Genomic DNA, 10095 nt, shown 5'->3' with positions numbered 1-10095 from the left:
GGAGCACCAAGGCATGCCCTGCCAGGCCGCACTCCCTGTGTAGCTGGCGGGCAGGAGAGGCAGGCGGGAGCACCAGTGCCCCCCCTGCGAGCACCGTCCCGGGAGCAGGGCTGCCAGCAAAAGCGGCCGCACCGCTTTCAGAAGTGGCTACGGAGCTCTGGAACTGGCACAGCCACTTTTACGGTGAGTGAGATTGGCAACCCCCCTGCCAGCAGGATGGAACTCCACCCCCCCGGCCAGCAGGAACGACTAAGGCACCCCTCCTGGCCAGTGGGATCGACTGCCAGGGAACCCTCCCCGGTCACTGACTGATGTCAGGGGGGGCACATACCCCCCCTGACTCAAGAGGCACCAGACACCCATGGTGCCAGCACCCTCCCCACCCAATCCACAACTCTCCACCCTCTCCAGCCCTGCTGGTGCCACTCACTCCAGACCCACTGCCCCCATGCACCACCAGCAGCACAAGGAATAATGGGGAAGGGGGGGCGGGCTACGCTGCCCTCACCTCCTCCTGTGATCAGCCGCTCGGTCTCTGGGCTGTGGCTCTACCACACCATGGCCCAACCACCCTCTGCACACTTCTAAGGCTCTCCACCACCCCACCTTCCCTCCAGGGTAGAATCATGGCTTGAGGAGAAGCAGAAGCCAGGCCATGGCAGTGGGGTAGAGCCACAGTCTGGCATACGAGCGGCTGGTAGTGGTAGGAAGTGAGGGCAGTGCATCCATCCCTCATATCCATTACTCTTCATGGTGTTGGTGGCACAGCTTGTGCAGGGGTCCCGGTGATGGCAGTGAGTTTCTATGCCTGCTCTGCCCTCCCATGCTGGGTCCTATCAGCTGGGCCATGGAGATGGCTCCTGCCTGTGCCAGTCTGCAGCCCCGTGCCTGCTGTGGACACACAAATCTGGGAGGGCACGTGCCTCCCCCCATACCCCCAATGCATTGTCTATGCCCCCCTTGCCCTATAGACTTATCTGTGGAGAGCTGTGCAAGCTGCTCTCCACACTGTCTGGCTACCATGTGCAAGCGTGTATGCACACATACATGCAGTGTCCCCCCCTGCCTGATCACCAGGGATCCTTGTTTTCTGTGATAAAAATCACAAATTTGCTGATAAAAATCCCAAAATCCGTGGTTAAAATTAAATGCCCCCCACAGCCCTGCTGGTGTCCCCCATAGCCCTCCAGCCTTGCTTGTGCCCCTTGCCCCCCACCCACAGCCCCCGCCCCCCAGGCCTAATGGAGGGGGCCCCCAGTGCCAGGGCTATGGGGTCAGGGTTCAAAGCCCCCTGCCCTCAATGAAAGGCAGGGATTTCTAGAGCAGGAGCATGAGCGGCCTCCCTCCCACCCCCGCCTGCCTGCCTGCTGCTGACTCAGGCAGGGCCGGCTCCCAGTGGCAGTGTGCACTCCCAGGGGCAGGGGGGACCTGTGGCCCCCAGATTGGGTGGGGGGAGGGTGTGCGCTGTGGGCTCATGCTCCCCACCCTGCTGCCCTCTCCCAGGTGCTCCAGGGTGCATGTGCAACCTGCTGTGGCAGCACACAGGGGGGAAATGCACGAAAGCTACCTGTCACTGTGAGCTCTGTGCTGCCCTGGCCACGCTTCCTCTGCAGGTGGGGGCAGCAGCAAGGGGTGCAACCCTGCACTGTCCCTGCGCACAGAAAGCATGGCCAGGGCAGCGCAGAGCTTGCAGCAGCAGGCAGCTTTCATGCGTGGCCCCAGTGTGTGCTGCTGCACCAGTCGCACATGCTGTGCTCCAGAGGGCTTGGGGGGAGGACAGCAGGGTGGGGAGCGCAGCTTTTACGACCTAGGGTTTGCAGTTGTCTAGGCACTCCAGCCGGGAGAGGGGAAGTTTGCAACTGGCTGGGAGCAGTGGGGGTTTGCAGCTGGCTGAGCACTCCGGCTGGGAGCGGGGAGGCTGCAAACCTGCTGGCCGGAGTACCCAGCTGGCTGCAAACCTCCCTGCTCCCTCAGCCCCTAGCCAGCATCTCCCCCCGGCCCAGCCCTGCCCTGCAACCAAGCCCCACTTACCTCCAGCAAGAAGAGTAACCCTGAAGCAGTCTCCAGTAAGTGCAAAGGTCAGGCCCTGCCCTTCTCCTCCGGGCAGGGTTGGGGCTTTCCCACCCTTTTGCAAACAGTTCTTGCAGGCTGGAATTCAGCCAGCCCGCAGAGCACTTTGCAAAGAGACGAAATCCGTGGGTTCCTCTTCTCAAAGTAAAAATCTGTGTTTTCTCTGTTTTTCTGTGGGAAATGGAAAACCTGGATCCCTGCTGATCACTCTCCTCCTGCTCCCTGAAGGCCCAAGCTGAAACTGCCAGCCTGCAAGGGGAAACCTGCCGTTTCCCACTTCTTCTCCTTTAAAGAAGAATCCACTTTTAAAGTTTGTTCGTGACACTTTCATATATTCTTGCAACCCACTTTTGGGTTGCAACCCATGGGTTGAGAAATGCTGATCTAGTCGAACCTCCAGCCCGAGGCAGGATCATCTGTACCCAAACCATTCCATACAAATCTATTGTCTAACATCGTAGCAAAGCTACACAGTCAACCCTCACATAGCCACAAGACATCACAGTCTAATTTGCCATAGGTCGAGCAGGGGAACCACAGCAGCCAACATTCTGCTGCTGCAAAAGTTGTTAAAATCTGCTCGAGACCCAAGGAAATGGGCCACACCCTCTGCTACAGAGGATACCCCCTCCCCCCCCACAATACATATGTGACCATGGGGTAAAATCTCTTTCTGACCCCAAATATGGTGATTGGTCTGACCCTGAACAGAGGGGCAAGATCATCTAGACAGGAACTTTTGGGTTTAAGTCCCAGCAGGAGCACTGGCACACCCAGTCAAAATCCCCAGTCTTAGCTGCAGCCAACATCCATGGCTTCTGAGGGAGGCTGAACAAACCATGATACATGTAAAAGTAGGAAGGGAAAAAATTCCCCCCACACCCCATGCAGCAACCAGCACAGTCCAGAAGCATGGGAAATACCCATAGTAGACCACAGGCATACCTGTGCCTAGATCATCTCTGACCAGTGGCCATCTAGCCTTTTCCCAAATGCCCCCAATGATAGCAGTTTCACAGCTTCCCTATGCAGTGGCATCATTGTTCTAACAGTGAAAAAGTTTTTCCTGATAATTCAATATGAGCCTACTTTGCTGCAACTTCAAGCCCCTGGTCCATTTTCTGTTCTCTGCAGCTAGTGAAAAAAAGTGGATTTCCCTCTTCTTTATCAGGATGCAACAAACCCCCTAACAGAATACTGGATTCTATTAACAGAAGTGTGACATCCAAACAAAGGGAAGTGATTCTTATCCATTCAACCCTGGTGAGGCCTCATCTTGACTACTATGTCCAATTTTGATCCCCGCACTTCAAAGGGGATGTGGACAGGTTGGAAAGTGTTTAATGCAGAGCAACAAAATGATTAGGGGCCTGGGAAGCATGCCTTATTAGAAAGTTGAAAAAGCTATGGTTAGTTTGGGGAACGTTTTCATAACTGTCAAATACATGAAGGGTTATTATAGAGAAGATGGGGATGGACTTTTTTCTGTGGCTGTAGGGAAGAGGACTCAGAGCAATGGCCTTAAACTACAGCAGAGATAACTTAGGTTGGAAATTAGTAAGAACTTCTAGACTATGAGGGTGGTCAAGCACTGCAACAGTCTACCTAGAGAAATTATGCAATCTCCATCCTTGGCAACCTTCAAAGGCAGGTTCAACAGACACTTGACTAGGACGGTGTAGTCAGGGAGGACCCCGATTTGAGCAAGGCTGGACTAGATAAAACTTGTGACGTCCCTTACACCCCTACGTTCCTATGATCCTATGAACTGCTTTGCTCTTATCCCAAATATCAGGGCTCTGTCAGCTTGATCCCCACACTGCAATGGCTCCTGCTTGTGTGTAGGCGCATACAGCACAGAGCAGAAGCTTATCCCAGCCACCTTCTTCCTCATGCTCTGTATGTCTGGGGCTTCTATTGACATTATGGTTAAACCTCTGGCCTTTGCCTCCAGTATCCCCACAGTGCCTGCCTCTCCTGCTACCTGTCCCCCAGGTCTGCTCTTACTACTTACACCCACTTCCCCCACAATTCCTGCACTCTCTGGCACCTGCCCCCTTTGCTGCCATCACTGCCTCCTCATGTTCCCTCCACTGCTTACCTTCTGGCTGCAGCCCTGCTCTAGCTAGAGCACATAGCTGCTCCAGCCTCAGTCCATCCATACAGTAGCTGCTGCAGCAGTAGCAGCTCCAGCCAGACCCTGGAGCTGAAGCCAGGCCCAGATCTGCCACCAGAATTTTTGAGACTGCGTGGTAGGGCTGGAGTGCAGCCAGAGCCATGCTGGAGCTGGAGGGCAAGGAGTTGTTGGGGCAGAGGCTGTGGCTCCAGCTCTGATCCTGGGTCAGGGCCTGGAATCAGTGGCAGCAGCTGCCTTGTACTCAAATGCAACACGCTCCCCCAACATGTGAAATGAGGTAAAAACCTTGTTACCATATTTATTCAAATCCAAGACTAGTTTTCTAGTGAAGATAAGTTTGTTAGCACAAGTTTACTAGGCTTTCAACTTAAGAAAAAATGACAACTGGAAAACTACAATTTAAGTGTGTAAAAAAAGTCTTTATTTACAGCTTAAGAAAGTTACCTTTCCTTCAACCTTCAAGGGTTCATCATATGAATGTCAGGAAAAATTACCTGGTAGTAACTTATGCCAAACCAAAAATATACATTTGATGCATACAAATTTTTAGAAGCATGATACAGGCATTGCAAATGTAAGTATTACATTACAACATTTCCAATGACAAAGCTACAGTTTAAATTAAGAAATGGAATGTTAAATACATTAACAAAAGTTTTAGCTGTTTGTTAAGACGTCCACATATGTACATATTTAGGTCAAGTGTCTGGTGTTCTTATTTTAGCTAAAAGACATGGAGAAGAAGATCAAACTACAGTACCCTGGCCTGACATGGGCTCAGATATCAAAATACTTACACAACTTATTATTATAGACAGGCAACCCCCGCTTAGTGCTCTTAATTGGTTCCTGAAAAACTAAGCGTTAAGTGAAACCGAAAGTATTTGATGACCCAAGATGGCGATTACAAGTGTTTTTAATGACCCAAGGTGGCAACCGCGAGTGTTATAATGAAACTCACTGAGCGCTAAGTGAAATCAGGTATCAATTTAAAATGAGCATCATAGTGAAATAGCACTAAGCAAAACAGCGTTAAGCGGGGGTTGCCAGTACTTGTCAATTTTTTCCAACAAATTTAGCTGCTACTTATTCTTAGGAAGAGCACTGCCCTTATTCCAAAATGAGAAACCACACACAGAAACCGTTGTTCAGGAGGAAGCAGAGCAATACATAATTTACACATAGTAAGGCTTTACTGCAATCGCAGGGGAAAAAAAGAACTATAGTTTTGTTCTATGTGTTCTCCTCAGTTAGCTTTTATTTTATATAAAGTATATCAAATGTAATGGGAGACTATGTGGCAGGCTGCACAGTTTAGACATGTATCTGCTGATGTTACATGGTAACTGTTCAGTTACAAGGCATAGGAAAGCTAAAAAGCTTGAATGCACTGCTGCATAATTGGAAAGGATCTGTCTTTCTCCTTGTACAGCTACCAGAACTCCAGTTGAGCTTCTTCCAAAACCTAGCAGAAGAGCAATTTGTTTTCTATTGTACTCCCAGTCTGTTCATGTAATGCTGCCTAAACTCATGTGGAGCTGACGAAATTGTGCCGCACAAGGTGAGAAAATGTTCAATTAAGTAACCTTGTATTAGCAGCATTTGGTGCATTTTAAGGGGAAAAAATGGAACCTTTGGTCCTCCAAGTTCTCTTGTAGATAATTGAGTGTCAATATCTGCACTGCACACACAGAACCAGCAAAAAAAAATATTTTTGTAGCCTACTTCCAGGTATGCACAAGACCTTATTATAGGCTCTTGTCTAAACTGATGCTTTAATACATTACCCAGATTTGTTGTGCTTAAGTAAGGAAATAATTAAAATGAAAGAGGCAAGAAAAATGCATTAAACAGGGATTAAAAAGTGTTGTAAACAGTCAATTTCACGTGTGATAAATTGCTGACTACTACTTCCAAAATGTTGAAAAGCAAATCAACCACCACATAATGGAAATAAATACAATCTATAAAATGTTCAGTTTCCACATTCAAGTATTAGAGAACTTATACAGACTATTTATTTCCGAGATAAATATTAGGCTAATGACAACTTTTAAAAACAAATCAGTAGAAATATTATCAAGACAAAATAGCTAGTTAAAATATAGGTATGTCAAGCTATGATGCTTAAATTAGTGCAGATAATTTATAGTAAACCCAGACATCCAGAAATATACACATTAGAATCACCTCAATTTTCATAAAAATTTAGAAGGTAGATGATAAAATTGCACTTAATTCTGAAATCATTCAGATTGCAAGTCATTTCTGTTCCTCGCAAGTGACCTTTATCACATGATTTCCTCCTTTTTCTTACAGAAAGACAATGCATTTCTATCCTTTCCATTTAATTTTAAACATTTGGTCATGAACAAGGGCAATGTAATTTTACTATCTGTCTTGATTAGTATCAGATTTCTTGACATCTGACACACAAAGTTCTAGTACAGGATTCACAAATCCAGAATACTCTGAATTGCCATTATCATCCATCTCAGCACTAACAAAATCATTCTCCCATTCCAACCCATTTGATTCATCAGAAGCGGACGTTGGATTACTTCCAGTCTTTTTGCTGCCAAATTTTAATGCTGCTCGGAGTATATCTTCTTCTGTCTTAGAACGCTCTCTCATTGGGATCATTCTGTTCATGCCTACAATTTAAGAGAACTTTCTGCAAAGCCATAAACTTTTTTTTTTTGGGGGGGGGGGGGGGAAGGGGTGAGAAAGGGAGTGGAAAATATGTTTCTACATTTGAGCTAATGAACAAAAACATTATGATCCAGATTCTGATAATTTTGCTTGTATTGACTCTTACTTTACATTCCAATCAAATACGGTTCACATCACTGTAAAGACATCAATAGCTTCCTTAATCATTACTGGGCCAAAGAAACTTATTAGCTGATAATCAAATTATATTTTTAACACTTAAAAGGCAAAGAAACAGTTTAAGAGGACCAGTTCTTATTGGTAATCTCTGTCAAATCTAATCCATTGGCCTTTCTACATGAAAACAATGTAAATGTTAAAAACTTCCTGCTATGAAAGCTATTAACTCCTCTTTCATCTTGTGGTCTACAGAAATGGATTTGCTTCTGGAGATTTCAAAAAACATCTGCACCCAGTAAAACATCTTAAATAGATTGTCAAGTTTAGCAACTCTATTCCCCTGATGCATTAACCACTGTTCTTTTATGCACAGAGGGCAAATTTAAAATATACCCAATGTCAAACTGATCAGAAACTTTCAAGGCAGAGGTTTTTCAAAATACAGTATTAATTACATGGCTAATCTGGCTGTTTCTCCCAGTGATATATAAGTTCCTCTCCAAATGGAAAGAAGCAAGATAGCCTTCTTGTTCCCTTTATTCTAATCAGTCAAGTTTCTTCTACCTTCCTAATCAACTTCCTGCCATTTTAAACTGACTTCAATATTGCAAGTGAAAAAGAACTGTTATTTGCATAAAACCCATTTGTCACTTGACTACAGGAAAGAGCTACATCTACCCCCTATACTTGTGAAGCACAGATATATTTCAGTCTGACTGTTCTTTAGCTAGTGATGGTTCACTAAAGGTTTCATCAAGAAAAACATATACCATTTCACAATTTATATTTGTCAGCAGGATGAAGTTAAACATGTTGCCTTATTGCAAATTCCTCTATGCTACATGTACTTGGCAGCTTATGAGCCATAAAAATATTCAGAGTAAGAATAAGCTACTAAACCAAAAGGTAGCATTGTACCCACTTCAAAATTTAATCCTTCACATAACTACATTCCATTTGCCTTCATTTGTTCTGCCTTTAGACTATGCACAATCAATCATGTGATTTCTGTTTGTATGGTGATCAGCACATGCAGCCACAATCCCAGCAGGCAATTTTAAGGACTGTTGTAACATAAACACTTGCTACTTCCTATAATAACCTCATCTGAAGATGAAACAAGCAGTACACAGACAAAGATATTTCTAGCTGTTTGGCCCTTCCAAATGGAGCAACTTTTTAGAAGGCCAAGCATAATTTAATTCCCTATCAATGTCTTTCCTAGTTTAGGCATTGATATTGCAAACAAACAAACAACCCCCCCAAAACCAACCAAAAAAACCCTCCTTTTAAAGAAGCCGTTACTCCTTTTGGCTGCTGAGACATGAAAAAAACCAAAACAAACAGTGCTTTACTTTAACTCAGTGCACCCCCACACCAAGCGCAGCGCATGCCCAGAAGCATCATGTTAGTTCGACCAGGCACACCAAACATCTGTATAGGTTGTGTGCTTCAGCGGGACTTTTTGGCGCTTGTAATGACTGACTGAATCAGCTTTAGATAAAAGCGCCAAAAAGCCCTGCTGAAACAGCCAAACGTATACAGATGCTGGGGAGCTGGGTCAAACTAACATGATTCCTCTTCTGGTAAAGCACTTTGTTTTCTTCCCCCACATCTGACAGCAGCCTCTCTTTTTAGCTAAACACCTTTCAGTTCATTAACCATAGGAGTGTATAAATAAGCCATAAATAAGTCCAGAGCTCAAGCTTTCCTTTTAACTCTCCAATCTTTCTGTATTTTGGAGCACAAAGTCTGACCTCTACCTCCCATTTTTTATTGCATTGAAAACTGTATCCAAGCCTTCTATGTTAATCAAGTACAAACCGAAAGGCAAGAGAAGGTAAGTGTCTTTGTGCGTACTTCCTTTTACTTTCAGTAGTATTCAATCAGTACAAAGCACAACACCAATTCATATTTATTGTCCACTGCTTATACTATAACCAGGGATCCTGGTTTTTTGTTTAAAAAAAATGCAAATTGTCTGATTAAAAAACCACAAATCTGTGATTAAAATGAAACGCCACATAGAGATAGCTCTCTCTCAAAATCTCTCTCTCTCTCTAGAATATAATAAAAGACTTCCCATTTCTGTCTGTCTGTCCATAATGCTCTGGGCCAACTGTGCATGTGCGGCCCGGAGCCTTAGGATAGACAGACAGACAGACAGGTGGAAGCGGGGGCCAAAGCAGGCGGGACCAGGCTGTGCTCCCTGCTGTGGGAACCAGCTATGCAGGGGCATGGCTTGCCGCTGTGGGGGGCGTGGCTTGCAACTGTGGGGGGTGGGGTGTGGCACACTGCCCCAGGGTGCAGTGAGGGGAGAGGACAGGGGCACAGGTAGTACCTGCTGGCTGCAGCACATGGCCGCGGGATGGGGCACGCCTCCCTGCCTACTTCCTGCTCAGCACCCTGCAGCCACACTGCCCCCCCCATGCTTCTCCCTGCACCAGGAGCACCCAAAACACAGGAGAGGCATGGCACATAGCTGCAGGGTGCCCTGTGGGGAGCGGGTGTGAGAGGCACTTCTCACCCTGAGGCCATGTGCTGCAGCTGGCGGGTGCTCTTTGCATCCTCCTACCCACTCCCCTTGGGGCTGCCTGTGCCCATGCACCAGCCCCCACATGCCACACACTCTGTGGCCAGCAGGAGGTGGGTGCTCCCTGGGGGGGTGGGGGGGGGGGCATGGCTGCAGGGTACTGAGCAGGGAGCAGGTGCGGGTGCTGCCTGCACCTGGCATGCCCCTTCCCCATGCAGCACCCTGTGACACGTGCGCCACCCTACCCGCTCCCCGTGTGACACCCTATGGCTATGCCCCATCATCCCCGCATGGAGGGGACGCACACAGCCAGACAAACAGTGAGGGCGGCAGTTGCATACAGCCAGATGCGGAGCGGCAGCACTCTGTCCCCACCACCTACCCATCATTCTTGACAGGCACTTTGCTAGTATATACATAGAGATCTGTCTCATATATACAAGCACTAGCCAACTGCCCGTCAGGAATGACTGGGGGGATTGGGGGGGGAAGTGGACAGGCATGGAGCCCTGTGCGCCCCCCC

General features: G+C 47.2%; 1 protein-coding gene across 2 annotated transcripts in view; it reads right to left on the bottom strand.

Annotated features, from left to right (window-relative positions):
* Positions 1-4605: 4605 nt before the first annotated feature.
* AP1AR (adaptor related protein complex 1 associated regulatory protein) overlaps positions 4606-10095 on the bottom strand; it is a 74099-nt gene continuing 68609 nt past the window's right edge. For both annotated transcript variants that reach the window (XM_025206364.1, XM_025206365.1), the window contains one exon: positions 4606-6861. In XM_025206364.1, coding sequence (XP_025062149.1) covers positions 6599-6861 — 263 coding nt within the window. In that variant the 3' untranslated portion in view covers positions 4606-6598. The remainder of the gene's footprint in view (positions 6862-10095) is intronic.

The sequence above is a fragment of the Alligator sinensis genome, unplaced genomic scaffold (assembly GCF_000455745.1).
Source record: "Alligator sinensis unplaced genomic scaffold, ASM45574v1 scaffold861_1, whole genome shotgun sequence".
Taxonomy (NCBI): Eukaryota; Metazoa; Chordata; order Crocodylia; family Alligatoridae; genus Alligator; species Alligator sinensis.
Note: the sequence above shows the minus strand (reverse complement) of the source record. Positions and strands in the feature narration are given on the sequence as shown.